The sequence below is a fragment of the Prinia subflava genome, chromosome 14, assembly GCF_021018805.1.
Source record: "Prinia subflava isolate CZ2003 ecotype Zambia chromosome 14, Cam_Psub_1.2, whole genome shotgun sequence".
NCBI classification, from domain to species: Eukaryota; Metazoa; Chordata; class Aves; order Passeriformes; family Cisticolidae; genus Prinia; species Prinia subflava.
In genome coordinates, this window is record NC_086260.1 from 16,365,029 (window position 1) to 16,385,326 (window position 20,298).

Sequence of the window (20,298 nt, forward strand, 5' to 3'; positions counted from 1 at the left end):
TGCTCTGCTCTTGATGAACAGGAGTGCTGTGCTCTGCCCACTGTTGCTTGCCATCACCTGTGTCCACCAGGAATCCATCCACACTGCAGAAGGGGCTCCACTCGCTTGCTGAAGTGCAGGCATTGAGCAGAAATGTTCAGTTTGCCTCCTATATACAACTTGCACCTTACAGAGACTCAGTCCCACACTTCTACTTACAATTTCAGAGTGGCAAAGCAGGAATGTAGACACACAGGCCTTCCCTCCTAAAGCCTTAGCTTCATTTTAACACACCCTTTCCCAAGAATCTTGTCTTCCCTAGATGAGCTTCATGTAATGGTTTCTTCACCTCTCCCATCCTCCAAACAATCTGTGTGTGCCTCCAGCCATTTAGCACTGGCTGTGCTAGTAACACACTGTGAAAGCTACTTTTCTGTCACATCCCAACACCATGGCTCTCAAAACTGAACATTTCTCTGGTAACAATCACTGCTTTCTGCTCTCGAGGCACCATCATCCTTCCAAGAAACAGCTGGGATTGACACTATTTAAACTATCAGTAAAGAGAGGAACAAGTACAGCTACAGCTGGGTTTGCCAGAACTAAGAGCATTTGAACTCTTGCTGTGACTCTGCCACAGCTCTTCTTTTGCCGTGCCTCAGTTTCTCACCACACCTGTTGCCACTGGATATTTGGATGGCAAACTCTTCTTTGTCATGTTGCAAATTTCAGCCCAGGACCTGATCCCTGCCATGGACACCATGATCTCAGAACATCCCAGCTGTCACAAAAGAAAGAATAAAGTGTGAAACTACTTATGTAGACCTTTGAAGCAAGCTGAACCCAGAGCAAACAGTGACTGGGGCCAAGGCCCCTTCCTCCCCAGGCAGGAGTTTGTTCACATGCAGTGGTTCTAAGGCCTTCCACCCTGGAGTAACCTTGCCCATGGTTATCTTGTAATGTTGACAGGGCAGCTGCCACTGAAATCACATCTCTGCCCAAAATGCTGAGATGAGCACACAAGACACCGAAGGGTGACCATTCAGGTGTGCTGGTGAAGGGGGCAGATGAAGCAGACCTCTAGGGCTAGAAGCTGCTGCTTAAACAAAGCTACAGTTCTGACATCAACCACACTAGAGAGACAAACCACACAGACCACAATATGGCAGCACTTCCCTGCACCTGTCTGCACAGCACACTTGACACTTGTGCACTGCCAGAGCAGCACTAGCGGCTGTGCACAGCCCTCTGCAGCAGCCCTGCCACACTCTCATCATGCTCAGGGAGGCACTCACTGCAGACTGCTGCTGCTCTGCTCACTCTCACATCCTCTGGGTTTGAACTGGAAAGCAGCAAAGCCCATCTGGTTCATCCCACTGCAGCAGGATGCTGAGCCCTGTCACCAAGCAGCAGAGGAGAGGAATTTCATGGAAGTGCCCTCTGTGCTCACCAGAGACTGGAGGGACCACACTGAGATTTGGCAGCAGCTGCCAAGGAAAAGAACACGTGACATGACCCTCCACAGAGCAACATCTGAAACTTCTGACACTGAACTCAAAGCACCTCGAAACATCTGTGGAAGAGGAAATAGCCTGGAAACTGGATTAAGTCTCTCTTGGTACCTCATTATCTTCTTGAGTGTGAGAAAGAAGCCTTCTTCTTTGTTCCTCAGGATTGTAGTTTATTAAAACTTAAATACAGTTTTTGGTAACTTTCCCACACACAAAAAAACCCAATCAAACAAACAACAACAACAACAAAAAAAACCCAACAAAAACCCACCACCAACCCCCCCCAAAAAACCAAAAAAACACCCAGTTAACGCAAATTTTGGCTTGGTCTTCACTTAGAAAATGACTGCTCTATAACAGGTTTATTATCCCACTCACCAGAGGCACAAGTATCACCCCTAACAAGTCTGAAGCACACACTGCAAGGTCCCCCTGACATTTCACAAGCAGAGAGGGATGGATGCAAGCAGCCTACAGAAAGAAGTGCTGGAGTTCTTTGCCCCAGAAGTGAAGACTGTGAGGAAATATGGGAACAGACTACCACATGGAAGGTGCTCTAAGGAGAGGGACAGCTGTTCACCTCAGAAGCGCTCAGCTTTAGTCACAGCAGAGCTGCCATGACAAAAGAAAACCTTCTAGCAGATAGAACCACAAAGCACCAGGACAGATTGCATGCTGAAATCCTTACCAGCAATGGGAGCCTCTGGGTCAGGCTGGGCAAGCATTCGTCAGGAATGATGTAAGGCAAGTTGATGCTTACTTGGATGGGGAATTTGGCCTGGATGACTGTCAAGCTCCCTTCCAAGCCATTTTGATCTACGGTGCTACACTGGGGAACTGAGTGCTGGCCAGTAATCCACACCCACGGTCATGTGGGACCCCAGAGATGTCCTGTGTCATCCTAACGCAGTCCCTCTGTGTCTGTCAGTTCCTGCCATGGAAAGCAGCCTCAGCCCTACAAGAGCACAGGCTCAGCAGAGAACACTGAGGATAAATGTTTGTCTCTCTAGGGTCCCTGCAAAGTCCCTTTCACCCCATACCTCAGGTGAAGACTGAAAGCCCAGTCAGAGCCTGCACTTCAGGGTGCTCACATGGACATTACACCAGAACAGGAATGGGATCCAGCTCTGACCTCCAGCCCCCTAGGGGGGCTTTGGGCCTCCCATCCACAACACGAGGTACAACCCCACTCCTGTCACAGCTGAGTCCCCTTCCAGCCTCCTGACACGAGCCCCTTGTGGAATTCCTGTTTCCCCAGCACAGGACTGAGGTTAAAGCCCCATTTGCAGCTGCACCTATACTCCAGTCCTCTGCCGACCCCTGTCCTCGCTCTCCCTGGGCCTGCACCTTGCCCAAAGCGGGAAGGCTGAGGCAGGAGCGTCTCCAGCACGGACACAGCGAAACCGGGACCGCAGCTCCATCTGCAGGGCTCTGCCACAGCGGCTCCTCCGCGGGGAAGGGCAGCGTCACCCCGCAGCAGCGCGGGGATGGACGCGGCTGCTGCTCCCTCTCCCCGGAAAGCGTCTCCTCAAGGAGCTGCTCGGGTGGAACACGGCAGTCACTGAAACCCGCACACACAAAAACACACACTAACACAAACACACACACAAACACACACACAGAGACACACAAACACACACACACCCATGCCCACACACACGCCCCACGGCCAGCTCGGCGGAGAAAGATGGGAAGGGTCTCCTGTACAGAATTCCAGCGAAATTCATTTTGCAGATTCACGCCGAAGGATCCAGGGACAGAAAGATCCAGATCAAAAAGAATGCCCAGGGTTAAGGGGGGTCAGAGGCCAATGGTCTGCGAGCACAGGGGCGGTACGAGGGCAGGGCAAAGGGCAATGACCTGCAGGGGACATAAGGGCAGACCATCAGCGATACCACAGCCAATGGGGAAACAGGGAAAGGAGAAACCTCGAGAACCAGAGACATACAAGAGCAATAGAGTGGGCAAGGCCCACGGGCCAATGGGAAAAGCAAACCTGAGGTGGGTTAACACGGTGCTGCAGAGCACCCTGGGGGAACCTTTCCCCTCAACCAAGCATGTGGCATTTCTGAGGCCTGTGGCAGATTCTTCCAAGGCACTGCCCTGGAAGTTTCCCTTAGAGGCTCAGGGGCCTCCACATCACCCCAGCATACACCACACACCTGGTAACCCCCAAAACACAGATGTGAGCACAGACATGCTCCTCAGTGTCCCAAAAGCAAAACCAGCCCCCCCTCTGACAGCACCACCTCAGGAATCAAATCACCATTTCGATACAGTTCCCAAGACACAGTAAATTCAATGTGTCACACGACGGATCATGAAGAATGCCTAGGGAAGCCTCAGCCTTTGTGGCTCCAGGGAGCAGCTCTGTCTCTGCAGAGCTCCTGTGCCCAGGGCAGACACGGCCCAGGGCTCCAGCCAGGTTCCCTGAAACCCCCAAAGAGCTTTGCAGTGCTTCTGTAGCAAAAAGAGCCCGTGCAGAGCACCGAGGAACACGCTGTACTGCACCAGCACATTCCCTTGGATGGGAGTTCAACAGGAACATCCAGCCTCTTGGGAGGAACAGCAATTTTTCCTTTTATGAAAAGGTCAGCAGCACCATGTGATTTTCCAAGATATATAACTGCTATGCAAAGCAAATACATAGAAATGCAAGTGTTTTAGTGATAAATATAGGAATTTAACACTTGTCCTACTGGATTAGACCAATAGTCTGTCTCGCAGGGGATTTGTCCTGCCCAGGGCAAGGACAAGGGATTGCCTGATGCTTCCAAGAAAAAGCACACTGCCTTCTGCAGTCCAGCCACTGGCACTGCTCGAGGGCCACCCAACACCAGCCTGCTGCAGGAACCAGCCCACCCCTAAAGAATGCAGCATGATGCTGCTTAACATCCCCATCAGCCCATGGACTATCCAGCTTTTAAGGCCTCCTGTAGAAGCAGGCTGTGTGTAATGTTCTGTGTATAATAACACAAACACTGCTAACACCCAGGAGAAATCTGAGAACTAATTTCTTTAAATTTAATTTTTAAATGGAGTCTGACAAACTGAACTTAAAAAATATCCTTGGTTACTATTAAAAAAATCCAAAACCACACAAAATACCACCCCCTTTGACTGTACTTTGTACTCACGGCTGTAGGAGGCCAGAAATCAGCTGTACTGAAATGGCATTTCCAAACCTATGCTCAAGTGCACTTTAACTGATCTGTTTTTGTTCTCTCCTTCCCTAGATTTCCTCTGCTGTGTTTAACCAGGGCAGGTACTGCAGGCCAGAGAAGACTCACAAATTCAAGTAAAGAGGGTACAGGACATGGTAAATTACTGGGGTGGATAAATGTAGTGTAAGATGTGCAATGGGTGAAAGGCAAGTCTATGAAGAGAGCTGTGAGTAGGGAGAGGAACCCAAGTGCTGGTTCATCAGAGAGAGCTGAGATGTCTGTGGGAAAGCAGGGCCCATGCTCAGGAGTTAAGGGGAGGGAGGAAAGAATCCTTTTAGGAGAAAGAGTGTGGGAGAGGCAGAGGGGAAAGGCAGCAGATGTATCAGTGCTCATGTAACACCCTCTGAACTGCTGCAGCCTTCCAAGAGACTCAGTCTGCTGCTGCATGCCCTGCCTGATGTCTGGCTGTGCCGCCCCAGCTCAGCCTGGACACAGCAGGGCCCTGTCTGGACACTCCCACCCCTCCTGAGTGCTCACCTCCACCGGCCCAGCACCTGCTTCCTGGGCTGGCAGACTTTCCTTGGCTTGCTTTCCTTCCTTCCCTGGCCAGCCATGGTCCGGAGGGGAACCTGCACCACTGGAACCGGCAGCAACAGCGAGCAGCAGCTTCAGTTCCATCCTGCCATTATCTACACTAATGTGATGCTGACTGTCCACTTCAGGGACTCCCCTCTGTGCTGCTTCAGGCAGCCCCAGTCTGAGTCCCCCTTCCCAAAGAGACAGACCTCAGCTGCTCCCACACCTGTCAAGGGCCCTACTCCAAACTCAGCTTGTCACATTTTGTGCAGGTCATTTCACCTCCTGTTTTTCAACTTCTCCATCTGCAAAACCAGAGTAATAACTCTGGCCTTCTCTGTAAAGTGTTGCAATTGAATGCCTCATGTGGAATTTAGGCATCTGTATCACTATCAGGGCAATGTGTGGGTGCCAGATGTTTATTCAGGCCTGCCAGCATCTCTGAATAGTTGCAGTGAAATTCTTTGAAGGGCCCTGATCTGAAGCACTCTCTTTATTACAATGCTTTGACTGTTTCTGGCAGCATCCACCAAGTGTCAAGGGCTGTAAATTCAGGTGCTGTAACATGTGCACTGATCCTTCAGGGACAATCACTCGGCAGGAGCAGGAAACAAACTTTGCTATTGGAGCATCAGGATCCTGGAACAGAACTGCACTTGAAATGTGCACAACAGTTATGTCCTGTTACACCTGCAAATCCATGTGCCAGTATAAACCAGGGTTTGGGATTATCATCCTATCTGGTCACATTCTATATAAATGTATCTCAAGGCAAAATTTAAAAAATATAATTCAATTCTTTCTAGGCCAGAGGGGTGATCTGGCACGTTGAGAGGTTGTATTTTTAATCTGGAGCTGTGAACTCTTCTTCTGTCTTGGGTCCTGAGATGACTGGGTCACTTCAGCAGAGCAGACTAAAATGTTTCATGCAGTTCCCTGAGGAAGGTGAGACACTTCCACAAGCTCAGCTGAACTTCTCCAGCTCTGGATTAGGTCTGTGTCAGGAAATGAGGGGTCTGTCACTCAAGAGAGAGTCCAGCTCTGGGGAGTGCAGATTCCTTTCACAACAAGCTGTTCAGCTGGGCTCAAGAGCAAAAAGGATGCTGCAAGGAGAGTTATGTCTCACACAGCTGCCAGCTGCTTTGTTTCTGGATGTGCAGAAACCTAGGCCTGTGGGAAAAAGCAAGACCAGAGCTTTAAGGGACAATATGCCTCTACCACCATCCTATATAAGCAGTGATTTTCCAATGGCAATAACCCCACCAGAGCCAGTCACCCCATCAGAAATGCTCATCTGTGTCAGAATTTCTGACTCATCCTTGCCAGGCTGCCTCAGGATATCAGAAGGATGATACTACCAGGGAGCCCCTATTTTGTCAAAGACAATAGGATGCAAAAGCTCCAAAAAGGTGAAGGCAAAAAAAGACTTACTTGCCACAAAAGTCTTCGTGAACAGCACGGAGGGTGAGCAGTAAGTCTGGCTGTGCCTGTAGCCAGTGCTCCACCATATCTGGATGCCTGGGATCAACTTCCAGAAAGACACTCCTGAAAAGACACATTGGGGAGATGCACATTTAGGTTGCTAAACTGATAAAAATGAAGATATTTCTTTCTGGATGACTCTGACCAGTGCAGGAAATGAAAAGGTCAGTAAACAGTGCAGTCCAAGAACTCTAAACCAGATCATAGCTGTCCGTGTAAGATGCAGCTCCCAGCTGCCTCCTTCAGGGGAGAGAGTGCTGATCCTGGGGGGAATTCTCGTGCTCACTGTGGGAGCAGTTAAAGCCTTGTACTGAGATGTAACGAGCCCTTCTGCAGCCCACCCAGAGATACCACCAGCAATGTGTGTCTGAAACCTCCAAAGATTTAGGGGCAGAAGGCAGTTCTTATGCTGCAGGAACACTGAGCACTGGCCTGGCAGCCTGAAGTCCCTCTGTGTATACACAGTGAGAGATGTGAAGTACAAGTCAGAACACACATTCTTCCACAGTACATGTCTCATAAATCAGTTATGAAAACAACACCAGGATTCAGGCCTAAACAGAACTGATCAAACAAGCTCAGTTAGGGCACCAGGACCAGGCCTGGACACTGCAGGGCTATTTCCATCTCTGCCAGGCTTTATGACACTGGCTCATTCCCCAAATCCCCTCCTGTGACAATGCAGAACCACCCCAGCTCACAGGCATGGAGAGTGATGGTGTTGGTTATGGCCTGGGGCACAGCAAGAGACACATTTAGCAGGCAAAGGACAGACCAAACCCCATCAAATGCTCTCCTGAGAACTCTAAAAACATCCCACACTGAACACTCCCTACAAATTCACCAGGCTAACTACAAGCTGGGTGTGGATCTCATTTCTGACCTTAAAAAACTTCACTCCTCAGTGTAGGCTCCACCTTATTAAACTAGAAAAAAGGGAAGGAAAAGAAATAATTTTAATGAATGGCCCCACAGGACCAATCTCTAATGCTGGGAAATCCTGAGGAGCATCTTCTGCTCTTGTGGTCATGCAAAGCATGAGGAATTAATTCCGCATGCACTATGCCTCTCAATATTCCCATTCTTCCTCTCAGCACATTTTCAACGACCTCTCTTGTGGTCACCAAATGTCAGGAATATTCAAAAGGATGTGTGAATGCCCTGGCACATGAACAGTTCACTCAGACTTTTGGGTATCAGCACGTCGACCTTCAAATGGATCCCACATGACAGAGAACAGGAACAATCAATCTTGAACAGTAATTATGGAGAAATTTAACAGTTAAGAAACTATCCCTGATTGACCTTCTTTCTCCTGGGACATTCAGCATTGTGTACTGGTACAACAAAAGAGTTTCCCCTAATTAAAGGGTGGGAGGGAAGTGGAGATACTCATCCACCCTAAAGAGTTCTCCATTGCTTCTCCTTCCCTCAGTTACTCACCTTAGAAAGCTCCCCTGCTTTCTGCACTCTCTTTCTTGGCTACTCTCTTCCATGTTCTTTTTGTTGCTGCTTGACCTTCAAAGAGTCTCACTTCACTAATGACCAGGAAACACCACCAAGAGCCAAGGAAAGGGCTCATACCACTTTATTAACCAATTTCAAGCTAATTTTGCTTACACACACGACATTTTAAAAACTGCTAATACTAATGGGGCCAATGAGGGGACAATTTGGCAACTATTTTCTCTCTGATTTGTTTTCATACAGGGAAGTACAGAATTTACAGAAGAAGATGGATGAAAGACATGAAATTCAAAAGAAGGTAGTGCTTACCCAGAAACTTTCAGAAGAGAAGGAGCCAAAGCCAGAATTGTTTTGATGACTCTCATGCCATCATCTCCCCCATCCAGGGCATCAAGGTCCTCATAGCTGTGGCAAGAAAAAGACATTTGACAGCAATACCTGAGGCCCTTGAGAATGCATCACCCCACAAAGAAAGGTGCACCTGACACACCTGAACTCCAGTGCTCCAGAGGAGGTGACAGCATTCATCCCTTTTGTGGGAAATACAGGGAGGGAGGAGGCAGCTGCCACTGCTGTGGTAGAAACCCCACATTTAGCACAAGCAGAGAACATCCCTGAAGTATTTCTGAAAATTAGGAGCCAGCAGTAGCTGGGATCTCTCAGTTCCAACACACAGGTCTGCTCTCTCTAAGCTGGGCAGAGAGCGAGGGTGTTGTACAGCAAGGGCTTGATTGATCCGTGCCAAGCACCAGCCCAGGCTGTGGCTACCCCCGCAGAGCCAGCTGGGATGCAGAAAGCTCAGCTGGCACAACCTGCTCTGGTGCACAGCTCATACAGAGAGGGGGCAGGACTTTCTCCTCACGTGCACGACAATCAGCTTTGGATTGGGTGACAAGAACTGGCTAATTTCAAACTGTGTGCTTTCTCCATTTTAATCCATCTTTAAAACACTTCATGTTGCTTCAGGCCTGTAAGCAAGCCTGTATTATTACATCCCAAATAAACACACCCATATTTTGCATGTGTATATTACATTTGCATGTTCTGTGTGCAGTTGTGTGTAGTACAAGGAAGGAGACAGAAAACCTTGCTTCAAGGAACAGGAGAGGAAAAATCTCTTTGTTTGATTACCGGAGGATTTCTGCATCCAAGGAAGCCATGTCTTCATGGAAAACATACGGGGGGTTACTGACTATAACATCTATGGGCCCCCAGAGCAGCAGCTGTTTGGCACAACCTAGAAAAGAAAAAGAATCACAGCATCTTCCCTATAAGCTCAGTGTCAGGACCCTCCCCAGGAAACTGTCTCCAGGCATATGTAAATATATTTGGCCCTGCTTTGTTATAACATTTTATCCTATTTCTTTCTGCAATAGCGTGCCTTGTTCCTGGTCCAGGAGTGCAGGAGTGATACAAAGCAAAGCACAGGCAAAGTATCATTTTTTTGTATCAAGAGCCTACTTAACAAAACAGGTTAAAAAGCACAGGAGCTTAATGCCCTGGAGCTCTGTGCCCACCTGGACCTACAGCAATAACCAGAACCCAGAGAGCCCACAAAGGCCTAAGTGGGAGCTCAGCCTGTCCAGATAACATCCTTCCTCCTACAGAGCTGCAGCAGGACCTCCCACGAGCTGCAGAGCCAGGCCCCACAGCAAAAACAACAATGGGCTGCTCTTCTGCAGGCCAGGAGCAGCTCCCTGCCCTCCTGCTGCTGTCTGACACCGGCCAGCCCTCAGTCAGACCTCGTGGAACCACGTGAGTGTGGCACTGTCCTCAGGCAGCCTCTTGGCACAGGGCTGCCAGCTCTAAGAGGCAACAGTGTCAAAAACCAGTGGCAGAAAGGTTTGCTAATGAACCCACAGTGCTGCAGCTCCCGGCTCCATGGCTGCTGTACTATTGACCTAACCAGATAGGCCACACCAAATGTTAGTTTTAACTGTTTTCAGCGGGCTCTGGGGAAGAAAAGCATCCTTTCCTGGTTCAACTAACCTAATTTCAGGTGAATAAGGTTGGGCATTTAATCCAAGCTAAATATATGGGCTCCCTCTAACAGCAATGGAGAGACAGGTATGTACATGTTTATCTACAGCCTCCATGTCTGCATGGAATGATTGACACTCTTTATGTATCTACCTTTCCCCAGCAACAGTAAAGAGCACCTGGACTCCCAGCTCAGACACAGCCTTGGACACCTAGGCCCAGGAACAATTCACTTTCTGATATAATCCTGTCAGCTGATCGTGTTCCCTGGAAATCTCTGCAGGGAAAAGCTCCACTGGCTCACTTCTTACTGACCTTTTTCTCTATTAACTTCAGCTCTCTTCTGCCCCCTGCATCCCAGAGCGGTCCCTTGGCTGTGTCTCAGGCCTCCCTCCACCCATCAAAGACACAAAGGGAAGAAGACAAAAGGGATTATAACAGTGAAAAGAGTTACTGTGTGAAACGTCTTGGTGGATGATGTGAATCCTTTCTTGGAGTTGCAGCCTGTAAAATTCCAGATGCAACAACAGAAAGAAGAAAGATTAGGAGGCGTATTTGTGCTCATGAGCAATACATTCTACAAACAGATCATTAAACATTGCATCTCTTATCTGACACACCTATATTCACAACTGCCAAGATCTTTCCAGCACATTCTCTTCCCCACCACTGTGGCCTTACACCCGAGTTCTACTCCCTTTGCTGAGGGCCTGTGCTCCTGCCCTATCAGGATACACAGGTATCAGGAAAGGGAGGGATCCCTGCACCGTGTGCCACATGCCCAGATGGATCTGACACTGGGATGGATCCAGTAAGGCTCATACAAGCATCCAGAGAACACAGCTGGGATAAGGGAGCTCTGAAAAGCAGGCAGGATCTAAGCTGGGTTCAGTCAAGCAGCAACACAGCTTATCCTGCTGGCTTCCCTCCCAAGAGCTACAGGGCACCATGCCAGGGACAAGATCACAAAGGCGCAATTAAAATATCCATGGGGAAATATGAAGCTCTCTGACATGGCATTTATACTCCCTCATGCACTCTGGAGCCAACAAGCAATGTTAATAAGCAAGACAATTTTCCCCAGAGGCCGGAGTTATAGTTTATCAAGGAGACAAAGATCTGGCCAGCTTTTATTATATCTATGAATGATTGCGACAGAATTTGGTTTGACACTGACACATTAGGAGGCAACCTCTGCTCCCCATTCCCTGTAACTGGGCTAGGAGGCAAAGGGTAACAGTGAGGGGACCAGTTTGGGAAGGGCTTGTTCCTACTCAGCCCTTCAGACCCAGTGCAGGCTGCACCAGAAGTAGCCCCCAGTGCTGGCAGCAGCTTGGGAGAAGAGGGATATGTGGGGCTGTGGACAGACATCTCAGTCAATGAGCACCTCTTGAGACCCATACCTGTTCTAGACTCATGGGAAATAGCAACAGGAATTCTTTCTGAGATGGCTCTAATTAATGCCCAGGGCCCAGCAGTTACTGAGGACATGAATGCAATCTGGAGCTCACTTGATGAACCTACAGAGACTCAGAAGCACACTGGGATTCCAGCTCTGGGCTTCTCTGTGGTTGTCATGGTCCAGAACAACCTGACAGAAGAACCAGCTGAGGAAGTGGAGCCACTAGGAAGGACAAGGACAACCTGACAGACATCTCTCTGACTTCAGCACAAGGTATTTGTCTGAGCCAGCAGCTCTGAACACCCATTCTGCCACAGCACAGGGGTCTGAACTGCACGGGATCCAGCAGCACCACTCCCACCAAACCAGGACTGCAGGGAGGATGCTGAGGGACACCACGCAGCACATCAGAGGAAAAGTGCTACTTGACTGTTGCCTTAGACTGCAATATGTAACCAAAAGTAAGTGTTCTATTGCCATCTGCTGAAACTGCTTGGGGAGGGGTTTTCTTTCTTTCTCTCTTCCAGGACCCCTCCTCCCTCCAGGGGATCTCTGCTGTTCATGGGCCATTAAGGCTCACTGCATGTCTGATAAAATTACATCATCCATGGGAGATGCTCCACCCAGGGGAGGAGCCCAGCATTCCTACCTGGATAAATCCTGGGATTCAGAACACCAGGGCAGCCTGTGTGCACTGCATTCCCAGAGGAAGGCTGGACCCATCTCACCACCACTGGACCTTCAGAGAAAACTACACCCTTGTGCAGGTGCATCTCTGCTCCAACAGAACCACATCTGTCACTCCAGGAGGACTTAACTGGAGTGCTACCAGCACCCAGACCAACAGGGTGTCAGGTTGTGTTCTGACTCTGTCAGTGTTTTCTTTTTTTGTTTGCTTTTTTGTGCTACTACATTTTTATTTTGATTTTCCTAGTAAAGAACTGTTATTCCTATTCCCATATCTTTGCCTGAAAGCCCCTTAATTTCAAAATTACAATAATTTGGAGGGAGGGGGTTTACATGCTCCACTCCAAGGGAGGCTCCAGCTTTCCCTGGCAGACTCCTGTCTTTCCAAACCCAGACAACTGTGCAAGCATTTCTGGAGGAGCGAGGACAGAAACAAGTACAATAATGATCGAGGGAGCCAAAGAGAGAAAGGCTCAGGACACACTTGTCCTTAACCTCATAAGTGACATAAACATTCCTAGTTCAGTCCTGAGCTCACAAACAGGGGTAAGAGTAGTTGCAAAAAACACTTTGAAACTCCTTGATGAACAGCATGTGAGTACCACTGCTTTATTTAGGCTGCTTCTTTGCAAAGCACGTTCACAAGCCAAAGAAATACACTCTGGTAAACGTAAGCATTTTTTTTCTGAATTGTTACACACTTTAGGAGTTCAACAACTAAATATTCTATGGTGGTGATGAACATGAACCACATGTGCAAGTATTGAGGACTCTTGGTCTTTCTCAAGCAACAATTTACAAAATGAAAAAAAATGAGTAATAGGTGGTCTTGTACCTATGTGCATTCTCCCTGGTGAGATCCACGGCAGCCTCCTCTTTATCCATGGCTATGACTCTGCTCTGGAACAGAGAAAAACAGCAAACCCTACCAAGCAAGTGTCTTAACACAAGATTCCCGAGCAGACACGCTCTGCCAAACATGCAAGGTCCAAACTGACAAGAGACTGCTCACTCGTGGCTGCTGAAGGAACAGCTCCTGAGGAATGCATGCAGGGCACAGCTGGGATCACGAGGGATGTGTGCACTAAGGTGACTGAAGGCTCTCGGCAGCACAGCCAGCAGCCCACCAGGACAGCAACAGAGCCACAGTGACTGCCCTCACCTGATCCCTCCCTGCTCCTGGCAGGCTGAGAGTTGACACTCTGGCTGGTCTGGGCTAGGCACAGGCTGCAGGAAGGTCACGTTTATCCTGGATTTATCCTCCCCAGCACAGACAGGATCCCTCTCGACAATAACACAACCACTGGGACACACATTCTGGCATTTTCCATCTGTTGTGCAGACACCTTTCACCCAGTTACTCCACTGCAGTCCTTACACCAGATTCACTGCCTGTACTGACTGCATGTACCTGACTGTGTGTGTCAGGTACTGGAGAGTTCTCCAGCATAATGGCAAAAGACAGAGCTCCACAAAGAGAGATTTGTTTGACCTTCAATTCCACCTTGGGAAAACCACAGGCCAAGGCCTAACTTGGTTTTGCTTGACTCAATATTTATTTAAGCACAGGTGTTGATAGGGATTTACACAGAGGACACATGCCTGAAGAAACTGCTTTGCATTTGGAGATGATGGTGTGATCACTCCTAAGGGGATTAATTTCATGGCCCCAGACTGGCACCCACACACATGAAGCTCACCCTTTAAGGTGAAGGACACAGCTGAGACCATAAATGAAAAGTTGCTGCTGCTTTCTCAGTACCTTAGTGCCAAATTCTGCCTCAAACACTAAGGAGATTACCCAGAGTGTAACTCCACTTAGCTGTCAGTGTGGCTACCACTAATTCTAATCAGTCAAGGCTCCTTATTTCCCTGGGCACAGCAGTTTGGGCTGGGAAATGACTGTTATGGGTTACAGAGACAGACTGACACAGCTCTTTAAGGTAACAAGCAAGGAAAAAGGCATGAAGCTCTTCTCCTAGCTCAGGAAATCAGTGCAATTATACTCTGAAGTCATGAAGCTCAAATATTAACCTTCTCAGGTCACTGGGAGGAGGAACATCCCTTCCATTAGAGGCATCAGCCTCTAATTCTTACACAGCAGGGCTTATACCTCTCCAAGAGGAGGGGCTGGCCACAGCAATTCTCATTCCTGAGAAGGAACTGGCTGGTCTGCAGTTCTGAGGAGAGGGAAATACTTCTCCCTTGACCACATGCAATGAGATCCTGGATTCATTTCTCATTTTCTTGACCAAGAATATCTCCATAAACATGTGACAGGCCACAAGAATCAGGGGCAAGAAGGGCTTTGGTCACCCAGATCTCAGTCCCTTTCCTGCTCTTTTGATTCTGTTCAGAAGCTGAGGGTTGTTACTAGGGAACAAAGGACTACAAAAACACGGTTTGGCAGTTGTGGCAGTGAGATTTGCTTGTCCCATTGATCCCAAGCACTGACACTGTTATGGTAACCCCTTTCCTGTATCATTTAGTCTTTAGTTTTCTAGAGACAAGATCTTTTGAGTCACAGCAAGGTGGTTTTCAGAGATGACTGCCTCACAAATTCAATTAATAGAGTGTGTGACCATGCCTCAGTCCCTCCTGTCCTCAGGCCAGGGTAGTATCTTAAACCAACATCCACCAATGCTACAGGGTAAGGTGATTATCAGTGAGCTGCAGCAGCTCAAGAATGAGCACATTCACTTTTTTTCATTCTGATTATGTCTCTGCTATTCCTGCAGACAGATGGGGAGAGGGACAAATGCCCAAATATCCCTCCTCTACCTGGTAGGAACTTACAGAGCCTGTCAGAGATGTGAGCTGCCAAAGTTCCATCAGAGGAGTCTGTGACATCTCAGTGAAGATGAGCAGAGTGGGATTGTCCTCTAACCCAGCACCTATCACAGCAGCAGCACTGCAGGGAGCTCACCTGTGGCAGTTTACGGAGCAGACTCAGAGCAATTGCTCCAGAGCCACAGCCAATTTCCAGGATCACAGGATGAGGAACAGGAACTGGGAAACAGAGGGCTGAATTCTCACATTTCTGAAATTCTTCCTCCACAACTAAAGAGACAAGATCCTAAGAAAACAAACAAACAAACAGAATTACAAAGGGAGCTGTTTTGACCCACATCTTTGTGATTTGAGGACTGAAGTTTAAATTTCTTGACTCTGTACCCAATAAAATGCATTTTTGTTGCTAATTTTAAAAACATAGATGGTAGCAATGGAACTGACATGCCAGAAGTCCCTTCAGCTCCATCTGCCCCACAGGGTGCTTTGATTAGTACTCAAATCCTCAGGATACAATCTCCCACAGATCCTCTGAAATCTTCTAGCACTTCATTGGGAAAAACAGTAATGACAGAGCTGGAGCACATTATCTTCTGCAACACCATTTACTCCAAAATTTTGGCTTTCAGAATTTGTAAGCTTCAAAGCTCAAGATTTCTACACAGTCTCAAGTAGTTAGGCAAGCAGGAGGCAGTTGCTCCTAATAGCATCTAAACCAGTAATCCCAACCTGCAGATGACAAGTCAAGGCAGTGAATTACTAAATGATCCAAATGAGCAGCTCCCTGTGTGGATATCAGATTGTGGACTCCTGCCACATTTTGTTGCTATAAAGTCACATGGCAAAGATTTTCATATATGCTCCAGGATGTGTAAGCAGTTCTGCCATTTCTGCCTCCTTTTATCTTTTAAATCCCTTTGCCATGTTATATGAAATCCAACAGAGCAGGAGAGGTCTCAAAGATATCTAAGGTTCGTGAAAATGAGATACAAGAGGAAGCACACATGTGCCTCCCTCTGAGTGCAGCATGAACTTCCTTTGTTATTCCCTGGAGAGAACTGTAAGATGGAAACCTAATGAACACCTTGAGTGCATCAGCAGCTCAGCAGGTGCTCTCAGCTCCCTCCCATCCTTGTGCTTTCAGAGCACAACAGCACACACAGGCCTGACTGCCCGAGGTGTTCCCAACATGGCTAGGATTCTCCCCTTGGGAGGGCTGCTCTTGGATCTCTCCCGTAAACACAGAAAGTTTAACAAAAGGTACAAAAAGTAACCGGCATAAGCTGTGATATATAAACTGAAGAAGTCCTGGCAGGCAGGCCACTTTCTCTTTACTTTACAATGGCTATTATCAGGAGCCTGAACTGGACAGGCCTGTGCATAAGGGCAGAGGCCTTTCCTTGGATCCCTCACCCAGACTGGGTGTATAGGAGATGCCTTGTGCAAAGCTGCAGTATTTCTGGAGAGATTCACAGCTGCTGGTCATCCCTCATGACAGGCCACTCCACATGTGCACTAAGCGGGAAGGGAGATGCAGACAGGTATAAAAATGAAGCGTTCAGGTAGATGAGCTTTGATGAACCATCCCTGGAACAGGCAAGAACAGGGACTGATACTGAAATATACTCAGCCAGGGATGAGGAGCCACATCACAGTGCGTTCCCTGGTCACTGTGTCATTACTGGCATTGCCAGTATGCCAAAATCACAAATTCCTCACTGCTCCTCCAACATTCCTTTCCTAGACAATTATGGATGAAAACAGTCTCACAGACTCCCAGCTTGGAGGAAACTATTACAGGACTCAGACAGCAAAAGGGAAAAATAAACACCTTATCTACCCACTTCTGTGAGGAGTGGCTTTGGCCTTTCAAACAGCTCCAGATGAATCAGCCTGAAAACACCCAGGCACTGCAGACAGACAGAGATTGCAACCGCAGCTGCTCTGGCCAAGCAGGTGAGGTGCTGAGGATTCCAAGACCACAGAAGAAAAGGCACACAAAAAATTCTGCTTGGCTATTAAATCACTTCTTTAAATACCAGCTATTTCTGGACACTTACAAACATTTCCTGGAAATCTCCACAGTAACTCAGAACCATCTGTTCCCAGAGTAGCACAAGTTACTGATTACAAATGTCCAAATGTGACTTCCATACACTAGAGCTATTCTAACCATTTATTAACTTCCTTAAGGTTTATCATTAGTAATTTCAAGCTTGATGGGTTTTAATGGAATGTCTATTTTACACATTCCACAGTGAAAGCATTTAGTGCGCTTGCCAAAGCTCCCATTTAAACATGACTGATTTCAGGTTTTACCACATAAAATATAAATAAAATGGGATGTTGATATTACTTAGGCTTTGTATCCTGCTTCCTGACTGCCTTACCTCACTGTCTTGGTTATTTCATTACAATTCTTACTGAGGCAAAGGCTGGTTTTCTCATAATACACATTTACCATAATAGTACAAAAGACATTAAAAATAATGGGACTACCTAAAGGAATGGCATCATTTGCCAGACATTAGTACCTCACTCCCATAAAAGGCTGAATAATTATTTTCAACCTGATTGGCAAGCAAAGAAGATGTATTCTAGCTGGCAAACAATCAGGAAAATCCAGCAACTGTGACACAGAGTATGTCCAGTCATCCCATACCCATTGCCACTAGGTTTCACGAATGATTAAATTATCAAAAATTGTTTTGAAACTGTATTTGTCAGATTCTTCTGAGTATTTTTCATCTTCTAGTAAATGATCCAGCCAAAATGTGTGCTTCTCCAATCACACCATCACCTCCAAAATATCACTGCTGGAAATTGATAAATTGATAAATTACAGCGCTTTGCAGAACACAGCAGCATTCCTTTCAAATCTCATCTTGGGAGATGAAGTATTTCTGGCTGAGTATTACAGTGTTCATACAAAGACTACAAAACACCCTGCAAGTCAGACATTGCCAGCCTTTGCACAAGGATCCGACTGGAACCACAGCTGGGGAAAAGCAACAAAGAGGCTGATGGTGCTAAAAAGAGGTGCCTGGGACTGGCACAGAGACACTGGGACTGGGACAACAGCAACTGGCAGAAGGCTGGGGTCTGTACTGGGTAGGACACCCCATGCCTTCTCAGACTGAACAGATTCAGAACACAAACGCCTGCTAATATAATGCCAACATTACCAAAAGCCATTTTAACCATCATTTTGATCATCAGCTTTGAAGGCTGAGATACAAAATTGCAAAAATTCCACTGGGAAATAAAATAAAACACTTTGTGACCCAATTCCATATTTGCTCACAGCATGCCAATCAGTGGGTAGAATGAACTCTCAATTGTAGAGTTATTAACATTCAAATTATTGCTTACAGAATGAGTCATTATTGTCAGTTACAACCCAATCTACAACAAAAAAAACCAGAACTACTTTCATCCTGGAGCGTGGTGTACACACACGTGGGTATCAGTGTGATAATTGTGTCAGAATGGGGAAATGGAACATTTTAAAAAATTTTCCTCCTCTAGTCTGAGCAAGAAGCTCCTTCCTGCAGCAAAAGTCAGTTTTGGAAGGAGTGAAAGGACCAAATGGCAAACAGACAGAACCAGAAGGACTCTAAAATCCTCTGCCTGCTTTTGCCAGCAATAGCAGCAAGGTGGAAGGGGAGAAGGGGAGAAGGGGAGAAGAAGGGGAGAAGGGGAGAAGGGGAGAAGAAGGGGAGAAGGGGAGAAGAAGGGGAGAAGGGGAGAAGAAGGGGAGAAGGGGAGAAGAAGGGGAGAAGGGGAGAAGAAGGGGAGAAGGGGAGAAGAAGGGGAGAAGGGGAGAAGAAGGGGAGAAGGGGAGAAGGGGAGAAGGGGAGAAGGGGAGAAGGGGAGAAGGGGAGAAGGGGAGAAGGGGAGAAGGGGAGAAGGGGAGAAGGGGAGAAGGGGAGAAGGGGAGAAGGGGAGAAGGGGAGAAGGGGAGAAGGGGAGAAGGGGAGAAGGGGAGAAGGGGAGAAGGGGAGAAGGGGAGAAGGGGAGAAGGGGAGAAGGGGAGAAGGGGAGAAGGGGAGAAGGGGAGAAGGGGAGAAGGGGAGAAGGGGAGAAGGGGAGAAGGGGAGAAGGGGAGAAGGGGAGAAGGGGAGAAGGGGAGAAGGGGAGAAGGGGAGAAGGGGAGAAGGGGAGAAGGGGAGAAGGGGAGAAGGTCCCCTACATGCTTTGGGCAGCCCCACAATGGAGCTGTTGACACCTGCATGTAGGGACAGACTGCACATTTCATCCCACAGATACCTGATCAGAGATGTTCAAAGAGCTACGAGGAAGAGACAGAAGTCACAGGGAAAAGTGGATTCAGTAGCCCCTGCTTTTCCTGCAAGTAAATCTTATGTGTGGCCATAAACTAAAACACAAGAAGCTTCACCTCAACATGAGGAAACTTCTTTACATCGATGGTGACAGAGCACTGAATAGGTGCCCAGGGAGGGCATGAAGTCTCCCCCTTGGAGATATCCCAACCCCAGCTGGACACATTCCTATGACACCTGTTCCAGGTGACCCTGCCTTGGCATGGGGGTTGATCTGCAGAGGTCCCTTCCAACCCCAACTGTTCTGTCACTCTGTGATTACCTTGTGCTTGCATGTACAGGGGACACAAATATTTGCTTCTCATGCTACCTAATTTCCAGCACTCAAGAGACTCTCAAGCTTTTGTCTCTCAGCCAAACCCCTCACAGGCTGTTCTCACCTTGTGATTCCAGGAAATCTTGCTTCACCCTAAGTTCACATTGTCCTTTATGTGGGTTCCACCTCCCCATCTTCTCTTTGAGTGCAACAAATGCAAAACTTTGTGAACACCTCCGGCTTCCCCTGAGCCCCTGCCTCACCGTTCCACCCACAAGTGTGGTTCCCCAAGGCCCCCCAGCACCCCTCAGCTCTCACAGGCTCGTGGTGTCACCTCTGCCCTGTGGCCAGGGCTCTGGGTCACTGCACTTCTTGGAACTGCAGCTGCACAGAGCAGTGCGAGGCCGGGGCTGCCAGCACCCAAACCACAGAGGCTGCACAGCTGCACCCAGGCACAACCAGCACAGGCTCAGCTGGGTCCCAGCCCCACACACGGAGGAGGCAGCTGAGATCCCTGGGCTCAGGGCTGGCTGCAGAACACGGACACAGCTGAGGGGATCCTCTGCTACAGCCCAGCACCCCGGAGTGACCCATCGTATGCTTCTGCCATCAAAAAGGACAAACTAAATAAAAGAAGAGGAAGTGAGGAACGGGACAGGCA

At 48.1% G+C, this 20,298-nt stretch overlaps 1 protein-coding gene across 3 annotated transcripts in view; it reads right to left on the bottom strand.

Moving 5' to 3' along the window:
* Positions 1-4,491: 4,491 nt before the first annotated feature.
* The window catches only part of HEMK1 (HemK methyltransferase family member 1), a 28,184-nt gene continuing 12,377 nt past the window's right edge, over positions 4,492-20,298 (bottom strand). For all 3 annotated transcript variants that reach the window (XM_063411171.1, XM_063411170.1, XM_063411172.1), the window contains 7 exons: positions 15,175-15,324; positions 13,084-13,148; positions 10,614-10,663; positions 9,311-9,416; positions 8,489-8,584; positions 6,662-6,775; positions 4,492-6,400 (listed from right to left, as the gene is read on the bottom strand). In XM_063411171.1, coding sequence (XP_063267241.1) covers positions 6,346-6,400; positions 6,662-6,775; positions 8,489-8,584; positions 9,311-9,416; positions 10,614-10,663; positions 13,084-13,148; positions 15,175-15,324 — 636 coding nt within the window. In that variant the 3' untranslated portion in view covers positions 4,492-6,345. The remainder of the gene's footprint in view (positions 6,401-6,661; positions 6,776-8,488; positions 8,585-9,310; positions 9,417-10,613; positions 10,664-13,083; positions 13,149-15,174; positions 15,325-20,298) is intronic.